This window comes from Panthera tigris, chromosome C1, assembly GCF_018350195.1.
Source record: "Panthera tigris isolate Pti1 chromosome C1, P.tigris_Pti1_mat1.1, whole genome shotgun sequence".
NCBI lineage: Eukaryota > Metazoa > Chordata > Mammalia > Carnivora > Felidae > Panthera > Panthera tigris.
Window position 1 is genome coordinate 4,154,214 of NC_056667.1, and position 20,330 is coordinate 4,174,543.

General features: G+C 51.1%; 1 protein-coding gene and 1 long non-coding RNA gene across 5 annotated transcripts in view; one reads left to right on the forward strand and one right to left on the reverse strand.

Annotated features, from left to right (window-relative positions):
• The window catches only part of ACOT7 (acyl-CoA thioesterase 7), a 95,664-nt gene extending 82,492 nt beyond the window's left edge, over window positions 1–13,172 (reverse strand). Inside the window, exons 1-2 of one of the 3 annotated variants that reach the window (XM_042996147.1) lie at window positions 12,929–13,172; window positions 6,907–7,134 (exon numbers count right to left, since the gene is read on the reverse strand). In XM_042996147.1, coding sequence (XP_042852081.1) covers window positions 6,907–7,134; window positions 12,929–13,059 — 359 coding nt within the window. In that variant the 5' untranslated portion in view covers window positions 13,060–13,172. Of the gene's footprint in view, window positions 1–4,030; window positions 4,240–6,906; window positions 7,135–12,928 lie in introns of those variants that run through there. The other 2 variants (XM_042996148.1, XM_007078337.3) reach the window with 2 other exon arrangements.
• Window positions 13,173–13,215: 43 nt separating this feature from the next.
• LOC122241114 lies at window positions 13,216–14,716 on the forward strand. Of its 2 annotated transcripts, none has more exons than XR_006221082.1 (2): window positions 13,216–13,378; window positions 14,464–14,716. It is a non-coding gene; the product is annotated as an uncharacterized LOC122241114 (long non-coding RNA). The 2 variants fall into 2 exon arrangements; XR_006221081.1 differs by lacking the exon at window positions 13,216–13,378 and adding an exon at window positions 13,385–13,763.
• The last annotated feature ends 5,614 nt before the right edge of the window (window positions 14,717–20,330 follow it).

Sequence of the window (20,330 nt, forward strand, 5' to 3'; positions counted from 1 at the left end):
GAGGATCAGAAGCAGGCTCAGCACTGACAGCAGCGAGCCCGATGTGGGACTCAAACTCACAAACTTTGAGATCATGGCCTGAGCCGAAGTTGGACGCTCAACTGACTGAGCCACCCAGGTGCTCCTTAAACACCCTCTAGATGGGCAGTCACGCCTGCTGGACCTGCCCCACAGCAAGCCCAAGCCTAAGGGAGGAAATTCAGGGCACCAGGGGGTTCTGCCTGTCTGGCACAGCCCAGGAAGGTCCCCAACGGGGACCTGCCGCACGGGAGGCAGGTAGGCCTGTACACGAGGCTGCCACCTGCCTGGGACAGGCTGGTCACAGCACGACGCTGCAAGGGGGCGGGGAAGGCCGGAAGGGGCGGGGTTGGTGTTCAGGGACGGGAAGCGGAACCACAGACCCAGGTTGAGACCCCACACAGCCGCCAGGAAGCACAGCCTAGTCATGAAATGAAACCACGTGTGTGATGAACACTCCACAATCTACAGGGCGCAACTTTTACTGTCGGTGGACTTTTGCTTCTGTCCTCAGGGTCAGGGATAACCCGGGGGTGCGGGCCAGGTGTGTGGCTTCAGCCCTGCACTTACCAGCCTGGGACCCCGACAAGTCCTGGGACCTCGGAAGAAGGGGTGGGTCCACCTCAAAAGAACAAAGCTGGACCCTTACCTCACAGATTCAAAATAGGTAAAGCTCTGAACAGAAGGGCTGAGGCTGAAAGAAAACATACAGGTAAGGCTCTGTGACCCTGAGTCTGGCAACGGTTTCTTAGGTGCGACGATAAGAGTACAAGCAACCAAAAAATAAAAAACCTAAACTAGACTACATGAAAATGTCAAAACTTCTGCGCTTCAAGGGACACCTGGGTGGCTCAGTCGGTTGAGCGTCTGGCTCGTGACTTTGGCTCAGGTCATGATCTCACGGTTCGTGAGGTTGATCCCCGCATCGGGTTCTGTGCTGATGGCATGAGGCCTGCTTGAGATTCTGTCTCCCTCTCTCTCTCTGCCCCTCCCCCACTCATGCACGAGCATGTGTGCCCTCTCTCTAAATAAACATGAAAAAATAAAAAAAAGGTTTGTGCTTTAAGACAGAACATCCATGGGACGCCTGGGTGGCTCAGTCAGTTAAGCATCCGACTTCGGCTCAGGTCATGATCTCACGGTCCGTGAGTTCGAGCCCCACGTCAGGCTCTGCGCTGACAGCTCAGAGCCTGAGCCACCTTCAGATTCTGTGTCTCCCTCTCTCTCTGACCCTCCCCCGTTCATGCTGTCTCTCCTGTCTCAAAAATAAAATAAACATTAAAAAAAAATTTAAAAAAAAGAACATCCAAAGCGAAAAGACTGAATGGGAGAAAATCTCTGCAAACCATGTATCTGAGAAGGGTCTTATCTCTAGACTACAGAAGGAAGTCTTAACAACTCAGTAACAGAAAGACAAATATGCCAAATGAAAAACAGGTAAAGAAACAAAACAGCCAAGCTGTACAAATGGCTGATAAGCACTCAGCGTCATTACTCATCAGAGAAATTCAAATCTAAGCCACAAGGAGATAGGCGGCTGCAATCCAAAAGGCAAATACCCAGCACGGAGGGGGATGTGGACCGCCCCCGCACTGCTGGGGGAGGGGGGGAAACAGCCCAGTTGGAAAACACCCCGGAAGTTAAACAGAGTAAGCGCATGACCCAGCGGAGCGGTCTTTACTCACACGGCCTCTGACCCCCAAGGTGCGGGTTCTTCTCTTCTGCACCACCAGCTGGGTGTCCTACAATTCAACGCAGTCCTGACGCTAACAGCCCAGAGGTAGCGCAGACCCCATCCAAAGTTCAAGGGCTCCAGGCTGTCCCTGCTTCCACGCCCCTCTCAAGTCCCAGGCCGCCCGAACTTCTGACAAACTGGCTCTAGACTTTGGGGTTCCCACAAAAATCTCCTCCGGTTGGATCACTTGCTGGAGCAGCTCACGGGACTCGGGCAAACTTTGCTTTATTCACATTTACCGGTTTGTCGTAAAGGATTCAGCTCAGAAACAGCCAGATGGAAGAGGCGCACAGCGCAAGGTGTGGGGTGGGGTCAGGCACGCTGCCCTTCCGACACCTCCCTGTGTTCGGCAACCCGGAAGCTCTCCCAGCTCCACTGTTCAGGATCTTTATGGCGGTCACGATGGAGGCATTGGTGATTAACTCAACCTCCAGGCCTCCCTCCCCCCACCGCCATCCCCAGATAGGACGTGGGGCTGAAAGTTCCACCCCGGTAAGGCAGCCTGCACCAGGCTGGCCACCAGTCCCCATCCTGAAGCTATCTAAAGGGCTCCCGGCCACCTCGCATCTCCTCAGCATACCAAAGATACACTCTCACTGGAAGAATTTCAAGTGTCTTAGGAACTCTGTGCCAGGACCCAGGGATAAAGACTAAATACCTTTGTCTTATTAAGCCACACTAGGTATACATTCAAGAGACATCAACGCACATGTCCACACAAAAGCTGGGACAGAAACATTCATAGTAACATTATGCATAATAGATGAAAGGTGGAAACACCGCAAGGTCCATCAGCTGGCAAATGGACATGCAAAATGTGGTATGTCCCCGCACGGTGAACTATCATGAAAGAAGCATGGATACACGCATGATGAAAACATCACGCTATGTGAGAGAAGCCAGATACAAAACACCATATTGCATGATTCCACTTATCTGGAATGTCCAGAAGAGCCGAACTTGCACAGAAAGAAAAATAGATGGAGGCGGTGTAAAAATTAATACAAATTGAATTAACAAAAAATAAAAAAATATTTATTCGGGTCAGGTCATGATCGCGCGGTTCGTGGGTTCGAGCCCTGCGTCGGGCTCTGTGCTGACAGCTAGGGGCCTGGAGCCTGCTTTGGATTCTGTGTCTCCCTCTCCCTCTGCCCTTCCCCTGCTCATGATCTGTCTCTCTCTCTCTCTCTCAAAAATAAAAAAATAAACATAAAAAAAAAATTTTAAATAAAAAAATTCATAATGGAGTCGGGAGGCCAGCAGGGGGAGGTCTCACACCCCACAGACCCAGCAGGAGGAGAGGTATCCTCAGGTCCCACCACACCCCTCCTGCTTGACCACAGGCAGGCCCCAGAAAGGCTCTCCTCCAGCTCCAGCAACAGCCCAGCCAAGGAGAGATTGTCAGAGTTCAGCCAATGGGAAGCCGCTACACTTCCAACTCCCAGTTTGCTCCAAAGGACAGCCCTCCCAGGCCGCCCACCCCTTCCCTCTATAAAGGTTACTCTGTTCTCCAGACTTGCCAGTGGTTTCACAGAAGCTTGCTTGTCTGGAGTTGTAATTCTCTGCTATTCCCAAAGAAACCCATTTTTGCTGGCTAAACCGTACCCTTCAGTGGGGAGTCCTATGGAACACGGATTACGTTTCGATAAATAAAGCTGGTACGAAGTAGAGGGTGATATACTCACCGAACAAAGTTTCTGTAAAGTTTGAAATAAACATAGGAAGGCCACGGTAACAGCACAACGTTGTGCTGCTGAAGATGAGCCCATCGTGCGAGGACAGCTCTGCTGCCCTGCATAAGCTTCTGGTCCAAAAATCGCAGCTTGAGCCCCTGCCCCCGGAGACAGCAGGTGCCCCCACGGCCCCAGACTCCTCGGCAGCAGGTGCCCAGGGAGGGATGAACCCGCACAGCTGTTGGCACGTGCGGTGCTTCAATTTCCACACCTGCCTCCTTCCCTCAAAGGTGCCAGCTGCCCAGAGCCCAGAGCCCACCAGTCCCGAAAGCCTAACTCCTCCAACAAAGCCTGGGGGGACTTTGACTGGGCCCCGGCAGGGAAGCATGCTAGGTTTCCACTTGGATGAACACATTAGCGGGCATGCTCAGTCAAGCAGTTCACTGAACACCCGGTGCTCCAATGGCCCCTCCAAACCGTCAACAATAAATCCTGAGTCATGTGGCCCATGGCTCCAGGGCGGGCTGCCTAGTCTGCCTTGCACGCTGGACACCAGCGGGAAGAAGGCGCTGCTGTGGGCACAGAAATGTCCTTGTCATCCTACCTTGCAGTGATACAGGGTCGAGACAGCAGATTAGACCTGGTTTCAACAGCCTGGACGGAAGCCCAGCATTTCTGCCCAGGACCCTGGGAGCTCCTGGGCCCCAGATGCTCCCAGGCGGCTGCCTGCCTGCTGAGCTCGCGGAGGCGGAGGTGGAGGTGGAGGCGGAGGCGGAGGGCGCAGACTAGCAGCTTCATCTTGCAGTGAGTGGTCAGTTCACCCAGTCCTCAGCACAAGGCTTAGCAGCCCCCACTCCCGTCTCCCCAGGGGGCCCGACCCACCCAGAGCCCTCCAGACAGGAATGCAGATGTCCCTCTCCCCGGAGCCTCCTCCTGGGGCTGCCCCTCCTCCCATGAGTCCACAGTCAAACTGGCAGTTCTGCTTCCGGAAGCATCTCACAGGATGCTTCTCTGCAACCCCAGTGACGCAAGGAATTCATGACTTGGCCTGAAGTCATAGAGTTTGGCTCTCTCCTGAGCAAAGGAGGAAGGCGACAACAGGCTGCGGGATAGCAGCGTGACCATTCACAAAGGAAAAAGGTGCAGAGTGGAGTCGGGAAGCTAGAAGGGGAAGCTACAGCACTTGGCGTCAATGACAATTACAGATTCCAACAGAAGGATCAGCTAAGTGCCTCCACGGAAAACCCTGTACCTTGCATCTTGCACAAGAACTTGACCACCCCTGCAACCCAGCCAATGAGAAACCCTCATCCCCCTGGGCTCTGGCTTTTCTCCAGTGGACTTTCACTCAGAACCCCCCTCCCAACTTCCTCCTCCTCCCCCTCCCCCCACTCCCATAATATTCCTTTCCTTTGTTGGACTTGACTTTGTTGGTTTTGCCACAGCTTGCTTGTCCCAACTTGCAACTCTCTGCTCTTCCCAAATAAGCCCATTTTTGCTGATAAAATAGCTGACTTTTCTTATTTCTAAGGTTACCATTTTTTTGGTGATCAGAAGTGGGATCCAGAGGCGACCCCCCAACAACTCCGGGGCTGGTGGACACAAAGGTGCCAGTGCCCCCAAAGCCAACACGGGTCACGGCTTTCTTGCTGACCCTGGAGTGCAAGGGCAAGTTTTCTCCTGGATTTCAAGCTCCACTCTCTTTGTGTGTGAGCTCTCCTGGCTGTATTCAGGATCTATTTTAAGGCTTTGCCCTTTCAGAGTTCTCACTTGGACTTTGGTCGGACTTCTGTTTGGAACTGTGCTGTGTAGGACTTTTGCTTTCTGCTTTCTGCTTCAGATTCTGCGTCTTCCTCTCTCTCTGACCCTTCCTGCTCACCCACTGTATCTCTCTCTCTTAAAAATAAATAAACATTAAAAAAAAAAAAAAACTAAAAAAAAAAAAAAGAAGAGAGAAAAGAAACAGGATCCCAGGCATCAAAACTGGGGACGCCAGGGGGCGCCTGGGTGGCGCAGTCGGTTAAGCGTCCGACTTCAGCCAGGTCACGATCTCGCAGTCCGTGGGTTCGAGCCCCGCGTCGGGTCTGGGCTGATGGCTCGGAGCCTGGAGCCTGTTTCCGATTCTGTGTCTCCCTCTCTCTGTGACCTTCCCCCGTTCATGCTCTGTCTCTCTCTGTCTCAAAAATAAATAAACGTTTAAAAAAAAAAAAAAATTTAAAAAAAAAATAAAAAAAAAACTGGGGACGCCCATCCCCCGTTTCTGGGATACACTTGGTTTTATGTTTAAAAACTATGGTCCCCCCCAAAAAAATTTTAAAAAAGAATAATAATAAATAAATAAATAGAAACTATGGTCCCTCCTTGTGCACAGTTCTAATTAAATGGACCACCTTTTTAAAAAAAATTTTTTTTTTAATGTGTATTTATTTTTGAGAAAGAGAGAGAGACAGAGCTCCAGCAGGGGAGGGGCAGAGAGAGAGGGAGACACAGAATCCGAAGCAGGCTCCAGGCTCTGAGCTGTCGGCACAGAGCCTGACGCGGGGGCTCAAACCCATGGACCGTGAGATCATGACCGGAGCTGGAGTAGGATGCTCAACCGACTGAGCCACCCGGGCGCCCCTTAAATGGACCAACTTAACCGAAAGTAATTTAGAACATCAGTGGCCATGATGGGGAGCTTTTCAGCTCCACCAACTTATGCTTCTCAAAACGAAACTGGATAGCCAGGCTCTAAAACTGTCATGACTGAATGGGATGTCTATCTGGACTGGAATTCTGAAGGTTCCAAACATGATCAGGAATCCAGAACTGCCTCTGCCAAACACACTTTCTGGACTGAGGTAAACAAACAGTTAAAGACAAAGAGGCTTCAGGGCACCTGGCTGGCTCGGTGGAGCCTTCGGACTCTTGATCTCTGGGTTCTGAGCTCAAGCCCCACACTGGATACAGTTTCCATAAATTAATTAAATTATATATATATGTGTTTGTGTGTGTGTGTGTGTGTGTGTGTGTATACATATACATATACATATATATATAAACAAAAAGGCTTCTGGGGCCTCCTTCCCCCCCACCCCGTCCTCTTTGTCTCAGGGCACACGGCAGACACCTTGCGCTCCAGGCCCACCGTCCTCCTTCCCTTCTGTACCACCTTCACCTCCCCTACATCCTCAGCTTCCCTGTTCCAATTCCCTTGCCGATTTTCCATTTTCCTTTGACTCTCTGCCTGCTTCTTCCTATCCTGAAGCTATTCAAACATGCCTCTTTGGGCCTGGGTGTCTCAGTTGGTTGAGTGTCCGACTCCTGATTTCGGCTGAGGTTTCTGGGTTCAAGCCCCACACCGGGCTGTGCTGACAGCATGGAGCCTGCTTAGGATTCTCCTTCTCTCTCTCTCTCTCTCTCTCTCTCTCTCTCTGCCCCTCCCCCTCCAAAATAAGTAAACATTTTAAAATATATTTTAAATGAGGGTATCATTAATACCCAGGAAGTGTGCTCAAGTTTCCTCGATGGTGTCCTGGAAGTTTTGAAATCTGCATTTGTGAACTGTATTCACAAATCGCCAAGAGCCGGAAAGACCCCGGATGTTCGCTGACAGGTGAAGAGAGAAACATATTGCAGGTAATGGATGCAACAGCAGCGAGCCCTGCAGGCACAGCAGTGGTGCTCACAAGCACAGCGCTAAGCGTATGAGTCCATCCGTATGAGAGTCTAGAAAAGGCAGAAACTAGAGTGAGAGAAAGCAGCCCTGTTTATAGGGGTCGGGGGGTGGGTAGGGACCAACCGAGAAGGAGCAGGAGGGAACTTTTGGGGCTGATGGAAATGTTCTAGGTCACAGCTGTCGTGGTCATTATGTGGATGCACACATTTGCTAAAACTCAGTGAACTGGACACTTAAAAGAGACGCATTTTATTATGTGTTCATGATATTTCATCAGATCGCTTTTTGAAAAGCGTCTGGGTGACTCAGTTGGCTAAGCGCCTGACTCTTGATTTCGGCTCAGATCATGCTCTCATGGTTCATGAGTTCGAGCCCCGCGTCCGGCTCAGTGCTGACAGTGTGGAGCCTGCTTGGGATTCTCTCTCCCTCTCTCCACCCCAGCACTCCCCACCTGCGCAGGCTCTGTCAAAATTTAAAAAAAAAAAAAAAAAAAATTTAATTTTAAAAAAAGCAGAACTACAATGATCTCACCTTAAAAAACAGAAATTCCTTAATATATTTTAAGTTTCAAAGGACTATTCAAGTTCCCCCAAATATCTCATAAATGCTTTAAAGTCTGCACTTTGGTCGATTTTCTACCTAAGTGTAATTTGCATACAGAAAATGTGCATTTGTAACAAGCTTCCTCAGTTACTCAGGTGTAGGTTGTCCCCAGGTAGGCTGACCATGTAATTCATCCCCCTCCTTGGGACACCTGGAGACACAGTGGACCTGGAAGCTGACCCTGTCTTCGGGAGGCTGGGCTCCCCTTGCAGAAGCCACGCCACCAGGTGAAGACCGGTAAAAGACCTCCTCTAGGGTGGCGCCACAGGGCCAGCAGGGGGCGCACTCACACTGCATCAGTTGCAGACCAGTCAGGAAAATCGGCTCCTTGCAAGTCCACATGGCTTTAGCTACTACTTACCGCTCCAGCAGGAGGAAGAAGGGTTTCCCCTCGCTCCGGCAACAGCCGAGCCAGTGAGAGACAGTCACAACTCGGCCAGTGAGAAGCCACTATCCTTTGAACTCCCAGTTTGCGCCCACAGACTTTGCCCACAGACTTTGCCCTCATAACAACCTTTCGGAAGTCCCCTCTCTCCTCTATAAAAGAGCTTTCCTCTCTTTTGTTCTCCAGGCGCCGAGGGTTTTGCTGTAAGCTTCCTTGCCCTGCAATTCCTAAATAAATCCAGTTTTGCTGGTAAAATGACTGACGGCTCCATTCTTTAATATTAATTTATTCGGGGGAGAGTGCAGGCGGGGGAGGGGCAGAGAGAGGGGGACAGAGGATCCAAAGTGGGCTCGGCGGGCACTGACGGCAGCAAGCTCGATGTGGGGCTCAAATTCATGAACCGCGAGATCATGACCTGAGCTGAAGTCGGACGCACAAGTGACTCAGCCATCCGGGTGCCCCCTCTGACAGCTTCATTCTTAACGTTAACAGAAGAAAGCAACTTCTGGCCTGAGTGAAACCCGGGAGCTGATGGGCTGTGGTGCCACGTCCAGGGCAATGCCAAGCTGCCGGGCCCCCTTACAGAGGGAGGCTGGACGGTGGGTGAGAACGGCCGACCCAACCACAGGCTCTCCGAGCTGCAAGAACTGTGCCTTTTCCTAGGGCCTCCACCTCCTAGCAAGAAAGGAGTCAGCACCGTGCATTGTTTTATGGAATGTTCCAGAATATTAGCTCAGAGTGTGGTTTCCCTAAATCAGATTCGATGTTTTCCTTAATTCCACTGTAAACCCAAAGACAGAGCTCAAGGGGAAAAAATTCTAACCCCTTAACATGCTAAAGTCCAGGTCCTTTGTCGGTACTACAGTGAACAAAGCAATCACTAATCTCAATACATTTCCTAATAGATCTGTATCTAACAGCATGCAAACAAAATACCTTGTAGACCTCACACACTTACCTACAAATAGAGGATTCCTGGATTATCCGCCCTGGGCAAAGTCTAAACCAAAGTCCGCCTCCATTAGCTAGGCGGTTCCCAGAGAGCTTCTGAAACCCTTAGGAAATCCTTCCTCTCATAGGCCTGCCATAAATTCCAGGAGACTATCTATGTTTACATTTAAATACATCTAAACGAATGCAATTAAAAATTCACTTCCTCCACATCTGGCCACATCCCAAGCACTCAATGGCCAGTGACTAGTATACTGTGCCACCATATTGCACAGACCTGGACATCTCCATCACTGCTCCACAAAGTCCTGCTCTCCTACAACCTGTTACATGGCATGTCCTTCAGCCGTTTTTTCAACAAAGCCCCGGAGGCTTCTACTAGGGGCCCACACTGATGCCATGATTAAGCCTCACAACCAAATATAAACTGAAGCTTGAGTAAGCAGTGGACAAATCGTAGCAGTGGGGACACCTGGCAGGGAGTACTCTACCAACAGCCTTCAGCTCCTGGTCAAGGTCCGAGGTGTGCCCTTGACCAAGTCTTCAACCCCTGAGAGCCTCATTTTCCTCATCTATAACATGACACAGGTGGACTGGGGCTCCTTCCGGGTCTGACATTCTAGAACTCTTGAGTCCAACAAGGAAAAGCAAAATTTAATTAACATTAGTTAAAAATAAGCCAAAAGAGGACACCTTGGTGGCTCAGTTGGTTAGGCTTCTGACTCTTGATTTGGGCTCAGGTCATGTTCCACAAGATGGAGCCCCATGCTGGGCTCTATGCTGACAGTGCGGGGCCTGCTTGGGATAGTCTCTCTCTCCCTCTTTCTCTCAAAATAAATAAACATTTAAAAAAAAAAAATAAAGGAAATAACCAAAATAGTCATAGGAAAAATGTTCTTCTGAACTTAAAAAAAATTTTTTTAATGTTTATTTATTTTTGAGACAGAGAGAGAGCATGAACGGGGGAGGGTCAAAGAGAGAAGGAGACACAGAATCTGAAGCAGGCTCCAGGTTCTGAGCTGTCAGCACAGAGCCCGATATGGGGCTCAAACTCACGGACCATGAGATCATGACCTGAGCCAAAGTCAGACGCTCAACCGACTGAGCCACCCAGGTACCCCTGTTCTTCTGAACTTTAAATGCTGTCCTGGAACCTGCATCTTAGGGCTGGATCAAAGGCGGGAGGAGGACAGCACCCTACCGTGGCCTGACTGTCCAAAGTTCAGGCCCTCAAAGATACACTGTTCTCTTTGTGAGCTCATATGCCCTTTAGGAGGCCACTTTTATAACTGCCCAGCACTATGGCAAAGATTGTAATCCCTACAGCCACCCTGACACAGGCATTATCATCTCCAATTCACAACTAAGGAAGCTGAGGCCCAGGGAGGTTAAGGAACACGCAGAAGCCGAAAGCAGCTCACCTACAAGAGGCAGAGCTAAGATTCGCATCCAGGCCCCTTAGCCTCTTGGGCCAGTGTCCCACTTTTTGGACAAAAAAGAGCTTTCATTTACTTACAAGGTGCCGGCCACTCTGCCAAGCACTGGATACACTTTCTTTAACACTCAGAACCACCCATGAGAAAATGGGGACACGGAAAGGTCAGGCAGCTTCCAAAGGGGCAGAGGCTGAATTCATTTCAGTAATGCCAATTAACGTTTAGTTAGCAAATTACGTTTTCCTTGTCGGACTCCAGGGTTGGTTCTAACCACTGCCTTCCCCAGCCTTCAGGGCCCCTATCTCTTCAACATTGCCTTCCACACCAAGACCATGTGACCACTCTTAATTATCTAGGATGGTAGAGGTTTGGGCCTCCTTCTCTGCTGAACTGTGGACCCCAGAAGATGAGGACCGAATTTTCCATGTGGGTGTCCCTCCGTGGCGCTTTGCTCTTTGGAGGCATCCAGTAAAACTTGTTAAATTCATGGGCTTGGCTGTCCTAGGGCAGGAGGCTCCTCTTTCAACATGGGGTGTCAGCTCAGATGTCCTTAAAGGGCTCCCCACCCTCGTATGTCCACTCTCCAGTATCCTGGGGTTTCTGTGGGCCAAGCCCTTGTGACCACGGCCGTTGTCACAGCCCCACCCACACTCCCTTTGGCAGTCATGCCGGGCACCTGAGGCTCACCTCAGCCAGGCATCCTGCCCACCTGTCCCAAGACTACTCAGAGACAATATGCGATTGTGAATGTGCCACAGGCAGCCCTGTACACGCCATGGGTAACAAAAAGCACACACACATATGCTTGTGCACACACGGAAAGCGTCTAAAACTATCCAAGAACTATTAACTGTTAGAAGCTGGTTAAAGAAAGATAATACGTATAGACTGGCTATTCATCATCCTCATGAAGTAAATAAAAGCCTGGCCTTCCACGTGCAGACTGAAATCAGTATCTTCTTTTTGGGGTGAGCGCAGTGGAAAGTACACGGGTCTGGAGACAGAAGACCTGGCAGGGGCTGCCCTCAGGCTCTTGTGGCTGGATGACCTTACAGAGACATTGGGTCTCCCAGAACCTCAGTTTCCTTCCTCTCCTCACAGCGGTGAGACCCCTGCCATCCTTTCTCCCAGGTAAGTTGGGCAAACCGAATGAGAAGATACACAAGCCCTTTGTAAACCATGATTGCCAAGGTCACTTGGCCAATACGAGGCAGAGCCTGATCCAAGACCCTGACTCCAGGCCCTCCTGTTTCCCAAAGTCAGTTGCTTCTATCATTTTGCCAGGAACTTATAGTTAGTGGGGCCATGACTGCCACACAGCCAATAACAAAGGGAACAGAGCAAGGTTCCCCTTAAAGATCTCCTCTCCCTAAGAACGCTCAAAACTGACCTTGAGGTTAGGAAAGGCTTCTGATGGCGTCAGAAGTAGGGGTGGAGTCAAGGCACCCCAAGAATCCAGCACTTACTACACATCCAGTTGCTGTCTTTTCCAGGGAGATGTCACCATCCACAGGAAGCCAACCTGGTGGGTGGGACCCAAGGTCAGTGTGATGCCCAACCTCCAAATCTGAGGAACCTACCCCAAATCAGGAAGCAGCTCATTCTTAGTGGTGTGTCAGGCAGACTAGGCCCGGCTGCAGGCCCCAGTCCTAGTGAGGCCTTCCCAGACTTGCCCTTACTCAGCTCAGGCTCAAATACTAGCGTGCCTGCTTCCGATTCTGTCCAAGGTAATGAAGGGTAACCTTGAGGCTGCCCTCCCCGCTCCAGTGGGAAACGAGCCAGCTCACGATCTCCAGCTTCCTCTGGGGGCTTCTATCTACCCATGGCCCGTGGAGGAAGGCCGGGGGTGGTCCGCTGCGAAGAACAACCCGTTGCCCCCATTGTGTAAGATGCTACCAGGCTCAATGGAGCAGTTAACCTTTAGAGGGGATGGGTATTTTCTGCTCCTCCGTTAACACCGACTCCCCGAAAAAGCCGAGGCAGACAGGAAAGGGACTGTATCTCTGCAGCCTCCGCCCACTCGGGTACCCACCGAGGGGCTCGCCTGGCAAGCTGGTAATCTGCACCCCACCTCTCAGGGGATCCGGCAGGCGATGCACCACCGCCCGGAGAACGCCCTCGGATTAGGGGGCTCAGCGGGACCCCGGCAGGGGCTCCGGCGCGCTCGGGCACCGGGCGGGGCGGGGCGGAGCGCCAGGGATGCGCATCGACCCCGCCCGGGGACGGCGCCGCGCCGAGTCCTCCCGCAAACAGCCTGCGTGGCCGCGGCGCCGTCCCCGGGATGCGCCTCAGGCCGCCGGCGCTGCGGGCCTTGAGGCGCATCCAGGCCTCGGCGGGAGGGCGGCGAGTCGGAGAAGCCGGGCCCGGCCGCGGGCTGGGGCGGGGGGCAGGGCGGGCTGGGGCGGGCGGGGGAGGCCCGGGCGCTGACTCGGCGTCCGGGCTGCTCGCCGCTCCGCGCGCCCCGCTTACCGGCAGATCTGGATGGCGGACGGGGTCTCCGCGGCGGGGCCCGACATGCTGGCGGCGTCGGCGAACGACTGAAAGAGAACGCAGGTGTCTGGCAGGCCTGGCGCGGAATGAATGAGCCCGGGCGGCGCCATGGAGGGGGAGGGTGGAGGCGGGGCCTGCGCGTCGGAGGGGCGGGACCTAGGCCCCGACGGCGAATCGAATGCGGTCTCCTGCGCAGGCCCCGCCCCCGCACGCCCCGCCCCTCGGGCCGCCGCCGGCGCCCGGGGCGTCCGGTTCTGGCGGCGGTGGGGCGCGGTGGGGAGCCGCTTCCAGAAGGTTCGGCGACTGTTGGGCGGTGCCGGGCGCGGCAGCCGCGTGGATCAGCCTCGCCCCGCGCCGCGCGTGTCCGCGGGGGGGAGGGGCCGTCCCGGCAGCCGACGCTGGGCGGTTGCGGATACAGCGCCCCGGGAGGTGAGCGAGCCCGGGCTCGGAGGCCCTGGGGCTGGAGTGCGGCAGGAAGGCCTGCGGGGGTCCGCCTCCGGGGCTTGCACTCTCGAATCAGCCCCTGACGGGAAATTGGAGGTCCCCCCATCCCCCGTAAACGAGCATTTATGGCGGAGCTGCTGGGTATTGTGCTGGGAGGGCACGTGGGTGCGCAGAACCCGGAGTCCGGAGCCGGCGAGCTGGGCTGCAGACGACCAAGGACCCGGGATGGCCTACACCGCCGGCTGCAGGCAGGGAATCCGCCTACGCGGTCCGCTGCAGACCGCCTCGAGCTTCGTGCAGGATTTCCTGGAAGCCCTGAGCTTTTGCTTGGGGGTGTGCGTGCGGGCGGCGGTAGGGCGCCCTAAAGATGGTGAGCTGTTCTGTTGCACAGCCCAGGTCAAGTCTGGGTTGCAAAATAGGCTTAACACACACCAAAGAGGGAAAAGGTGATTACATCTGTGTGCCAGAATTGCAGAGAGCTTTTTACTCCGTATAAGATGTGCCTTTTCCACATTTGTTACCGTGAACATAAATTGCTTTTGTAGTCAGATTTTTAAAAATCAAATAAAACCCACAAAATAGGCTCTTCAGTGAGATTTGAAAACCCATTTATACTAAACTAAATAGCTCTGAAGGAATCCTGTCTCATCCTGGTCAGTCCCGCATTATCAGACCCTAGAGGCAGCCCAGCTCATGTCTAAGTCCTTGGAATAGAGGGGACAGTCTGGATCACATCTATGTTTTAAGACGATTGCATTAGAAATTTCGTTTTCTAGCGAGAGTTAAATTGATGCAAGCACCAAGGGTCACCAAGCCTATTTAACCACCACGTCGTCCCAGGATGGGTCCCAAAGGGAATAGATTTCTTAGGATGGGACCTAGCAGCAATAAACCAGATTTGGAGCGTTAGGCAAGGCAGTTTCCTTACCGGTTAATTGGTAATATTTACCTGACCTTCCCCAGGAGAAATGAGGTAATGAATGTAAGGGGCCCAACACATCAATAATTTAGGGCCTTCCTTCCTTTTTGTTCTCACCTTTCTTACTCAAATGTCCTGTCTCTCCAAACAGTCTTCCCAGACGGTCAATGCAAAGGAACAAGTCTTTACTGGGGCCCTGCCCTTTTTGTATAGGTGAGAGCATTCCCATGAAGTTGGATACCTTTTGTTCTTCGAAAACCTCAAAAAATCTGATTTGGAGACAAATCCGGGACACAAGAAACCTGACTGTGACCACCTGCTGAACCATATTCCTAGACTAGGGAATGGGCTGAATGGTTCAGGATTAAATAGACTGGTCCCTCCCAGAGGGAGACAAAAAAAGAGATCTGGGACAACATCTGTACCTTTGGAAAAGGGTGTGGCTAAGCTTTGGCCCAAAGACAGCATCTGTCAACACTGTCCATGTGACAGCTCTTCTTGTAGCAGAGGGAGCCAGGGAACATGACCTTTCAGCCCAGATATTGTTGTGTCCTGCTTCTGTAGAGAAAATGATGCTCCAGGATTAACCACTTGTATGTCATTGCCAGTTGTTTATACTGTTGCCCAGTGTTCAAGGTCAGCAGTGGGGTGGGGGGGGGCAATCCCTTAGCAAAGCCATTACCAGTTAGCTTTACTACAGCGCTGGTGGATTTACACTGGTCTTTCACCTTACAGCCTCCCTCCTTCCCACGTCAGGTTTTTCCCTATTTTCTCAAGCTGTTGAGCCATTTCCGTCCCTGTCTTTCGGGGCAAAACTTCTCAGAAAAGCTGTTTATATATACACCCTCTGTCGTCTGTACCCCCCTTCCATTCTCTTCTGAACCCATTCCATCCCTGGGTTTTGTCTCTACAGCTCAGTTTGTCAAGGTCACTAATTCCTTCCCAAGTTGCTAAATCCAGTAATCTGTTGTCAGAAGTCATCTCTCTCTCGAAACGTGAACTCCTTGCCTTCCAAGACACCCCACGCTACTACTTTTCTGGCCACTTTGCTGGGTCTGCTCTGCTAGTTCTGCCATGTGGGATGCCCAGAACTCTCCCCCGAATTCTAGACTCTCACCTAGACTCCTAGACTCACTAGACTCCTCATGCCTGGACCTCACATCACCCCAGTGGTGTTCTAGGCATCTCCCACTCCCCCTGAGACTGCTTCTCCCAGTCTTCCCCATTACAGTTTCTTTTTTCCAATTGTTCAAGCTAACAACTGGGGAGTCACCTGTGACTCATTTCTCTCCCATCCCTCATCCAACCCATCTGCAAATCCTGCCAGCTCTGCATCCAGGGTAAGTCTAGGCAAGCCAGTTAAGCGTCTGACTTCGTCTTAGGTCATGATTTCATGGTTAGTGAGTTCGAGCCCCGTATCGGGCTCTGTGCTGACAGCTCGGAGCGTGGAGCCTGCTTCAGATTCTTCCTGCCCCTCCCCCGCTCACACCCTGTCTCGCCTCAAAAATAAGTAAACATTAGAAAACATTAAACAAGGAAAGTAAGTCTAGAATGTGCCCTGTCTCCCTGTAGCATTCCAAGCATCGTCCACACCTCTGTCCAGATGTCCTCATCTCCGCTCTCCCCGTGCTTGCGTGGTCCCCACCGCCATGACCCCTCAGAGGGTCCTTGACTACAACTAACACCTCTTTCCTCAGGCACCCCCAAGCTTCGGCCCTCACTTCCTTGGGTCTTTACTAAAATATCACCTGTAAATAAGGCCTTCCCTGACCACCTGTCAAAAGCTGAGTTCCTCAGTAGTCCCTAATCTCTCCCTGGCTTAATTTTCCCCTTAGGTCTTAATGCCACTTAGTATATATTTTACTCATCTATTTTTTTTAATAAGTGAGTAAGACAGTTTTGGTTTTTTGTTTTAACGTTTTATTTATTTTTGAGACAGAGAGAGACAGAGCATGAACGGGGGAGGGTGAGAGAGAGAGGGAGACACAGAATCGGAAACAGGCTCCAGGCTCTGAGCTGTCAGCACAGAGCCCGACGCGGGGCTTGGGCTCGCAGACTGCGAGATCGTGACCCGAGCCAAAGTCAGACGCTTAACCGACTGAGCCACCCCGTTACCCCAATTTACTCATCTATTTATTTTGTCTCTGCCAACCATGTTTTTCATTGCTGTATCCCAAGCTCCTAGAAGAGTGCTTAGCACATAACAGGTGCTCAGGAAATATTTTACAGATGATTGACTCAACAGAGGTTTACCAACAGCAACGAGTTGAACTACCTCAGGTATTTAATTCATTCTATTTAATTTCCCCACTCTTTCTTTGGACTAGAAATAGTATCCACAAATTGTCATTCAAAAAAAAAACTTACAGGGGTGCCTGAGTGGCTCAGTGGGTTAAGCGTCTGACTTCGGCTCAGGTCACGATCTCACAGTTTGTGAGTGCGAGTCCACGATGGGCTGACAGCTCAGAGCCTGGAGCCTGCTTCAGATTCTGTGTCTCCCTCTCTCTCTCTGCCCCCTCCCCCGCTGGTCCTCTCTCTCTCTCTCTCAAAAATAAACACTTAAACATTTTTAATAAAAAAACCTTACATATATTATTTAAATAATTTCTGAAAATTTTTATGGAAAGATATTTAGGAAGCTATTGACACTGGTAACTTTTGGGGAAAGGGGGGTTAGACCTTCGCTTTCCATTGATGTATTTTTGTACTATTACCATCTAACCTCTCGACTGTTTTATTATTTTTTTCTTTTTTTTAACATTTATTTCTTTTTGAGACAGGGAGAGACAGAGCATGAACAGGGGAGGGTCAGAGAGAGGGAGACACAGAATCTGAAACAGGCTCCAGGCTCTGAGCCGTCAGCCCAGAGCCCGACGCGGGGCTCGAACTCACGGACCGCGAGATCACGACCTGAGCCGAAGTCGGATGCTTAACCGACTGAGCCACCCAGGCGCCCCGCGACTGTTTTATTATTTTTTTCAAGTCAGTAGGGAGTATTGGATATGAAGCAATGGGGACCCTCATACACCAATGGTGGAAACGTGAGTTAGGTGGACTCTTTGAAGAATAACAACCAAAAATAATTGCTAAAGCTTGAAACTGCCATAGTCTTTGACCCAGAAACTCTACTACTGGGTACATCTCCAGTGTATTGAGCGTGAGGTCACCCAGAAGGGCTTCCAAAAGGATTCACAGCGGCACTGTTTGTGATAACCCCAAACTGGAACTCAAATGCCCGTCGGCAGTGCACCAGATCAGCGGATTGCAGCACGCTCATCAGCGCCATACTGAGTAGCCGTGGAAACCCACGAACTCCAGTTGCACACGACGAATCACAATGTGGGGGGAAAGAAGAAAGATCCCAAAGAACGTGTAGGACCAAGCCATGCATGCAAACAGCGAATACTCTATTCGTGCCAGTCCCAAAAGGGTAAGGGTTGGCGAAGATGTGGAGAAAAGGGAAGCCTTTGACACTGTTACTAGGAATGCAAATGGAAAACCATATGGCAACTCCTCAAGAAGTGAAAAAGAGAACTACCTTATAATCCAGCAAGCCCACTTCTGGGTATATGTCCAAAGGAAATGAGACCACCATCTCGAAAAGGTATCTGTGCTGTAGTGCTCATTGTAGCATGATTCACGTTGAAACAGCCTAAGTGTCCATCAATGGATGGACAGGATCAGGAAAATTCAATATATATAAATTATATATTATAATTTTATACACACACACACACACACACACACACACACGATGGGATACTATTCAGTCTTTAAAATGAAGGAAATCTTGCCATTGGCAACAACATAGATGAGCCTGGAGAGCATTATGCTAAGTGAAATAAGCCAGACAGAGAAATATAAATACCGCACAGTACGATTCAGGTAGAATCCTGTAAAAAAAAAAAAAAAAAAAAAAAAATGTTGAACTCTTAGGAACAGAGAGTAGAAATGTGGTGGCCAGGGCTGGGGCTTAGGGGAAATGGGAAGAGGTTGGTAAAATGGTGCAAGCTTTTATCTGTAAGATGAATAAGGTCTCAGAATCTAATGCGTAACGTGGTAACTATAGCTGAAAACGCTGTATTGCATAACGGGAATTTGCTAAGAATAAATAAACAACTCTGTTAGGAAAATATAAACAGGTGGTAAAAGAGTGTTGTCGGCAAGGAGGGTCACAGGGAACGAGGTGAGTGGGGGCGGTATTCACGTTTCTTCTCCTGACCGGGGTGATGGTATACGGGATCATTATTTTTTTATGCTGTAAATGTAAGTTTTATATTTTGTTTTTAATATGTATTTATTTATCTTGAGAGAGACAGAGACAGCACAAGTTGGGGAGAGGCAGAGAGAGAGAATCCCAAGCAGGCTCTGCACAGCCAGCACAGAGCCCGATGTAGGGCTCCATCACAGGAACTGTGAGATCGCGACCTGAGCAAAAGTCAAGAGTCAGACGCTTAACCGACTGAGCCGCCCAGGTGCCCCTGAATACCGTGTCTTAAACTGAAGATTTGACTCCGGCGTAAGCATGAATTTATCACTCAGAGCTGTGAAAGAGAAGGGGCCAAAGAAACACCGGGTGCATGCCCCTGAAACTGCCCGTGTGTCCTTGAGCACCATTCACCTGACCCATGCCTGGAAAGGGGTGAGGCAGAGGCGGGGTAACAGGCTGGGGGCTGGCTGTAGACCCCCAGAGAAGGGCTCCCGGGAAGTGCACTTAGCACCACGTATCGGTGTCACTGCCGTTGCCTCCTTCACATGGGAGAGCAGGCCCTCTGAGTAAATGCAGAGACCTTTCTGCGAGCCTTTGTCCAGAAGTCACATGAAGCTCACCCTTGGGGAGCCCCAGCAGACTGCCAGAGTCAAGGGACCTTCTGTGACTGGGTGGGAGATGAGTCGCAGACAGAGGAGGGAGGCCGATCAGAGAGAGAGGGATGTAGGCTTAGGAGCGAGGGCCCCAGGCCGTGCTGCATGAGCCCCGTGCGGCCTCGCATTGTCTCCTGATGCATCTGTGCCCTGGCTCTCTTGTTAGGAGACACGGGGAAACGACAGCAACTGCCCCGCTGGTTGTTGGACGGAAGAAATAAGTTGATATCATAAGGCACTTGGAATAGGATGTGGCACAAGAGAAAAGGTCAGCTTAAGTTTTCGTGAACCAGCTTGTGAAGCCCAGTTGTCCTGAGGTCCTGGGGGCTCCGGGGATGATTTGATCAGATGGGATGCCGTCTGCCTTGTGCCAGAGCACTCTAACTGGGGTCCCGGAAGAAGACCCCGATTAGTTCAAGCAGGCACCAGTACAAGAAAAGGACAGTGCTGGATTCTCCAGGGCTCACCATGTCCTTTTGGGTGTCAGGCACCAGATGCAGCCTGGAAGGGGCCACCTGGCCCCTCTGCTCCCTCTGTCTCCTTCTGATGTCAATGACATCTAGCTGCTGTTGTTGTTGTTGTCTTAATGTTTATTTATTTTTGAGAAAGAGAGTACACGCGGGGGAGGGGCAGAGAGAGAAGAAAAAAGGATATGAAGCAGAGCTCGAACTCACGAACCTCGAGTTCATGACCTGAGCCAAAGTGAGACACTCAATCGACTGGGCCACCCAGGTGCCCCAATATTTAGCTGTTTTACTAAAGATTTGTTTTTCCTCCTAAGAGATGCTGGACCCTTCGTGATTCTAGCAACTTGTCTCTATTCAGTAGCATCTTGTCTACTGCATTGAGTGGACAAGCCCCTCCATCTGTTGCCAGCAGGAAACCTACAAAGGCTGAGCATGGCCTCCGTCTCAGGGAGGACTACAGAGGCTGCTTAGAGACCTCACTGGTACCCAGCCCACTCCTAACACCTGTAAGATCAAGCCCTGGGGCTCTGACCCCACAGTGAGCCACTCTGAGGAAACCCAGACCTGATAAACCACCGGTCTGAAAGCAGGACCCATAATCCAAGAGGACAAGCAAAGAACAAATTGGTCCTTACACGGAGAAGAAAAACACCCAAGGGTTTAGAATAGACAAGAGATGCACTTTCCA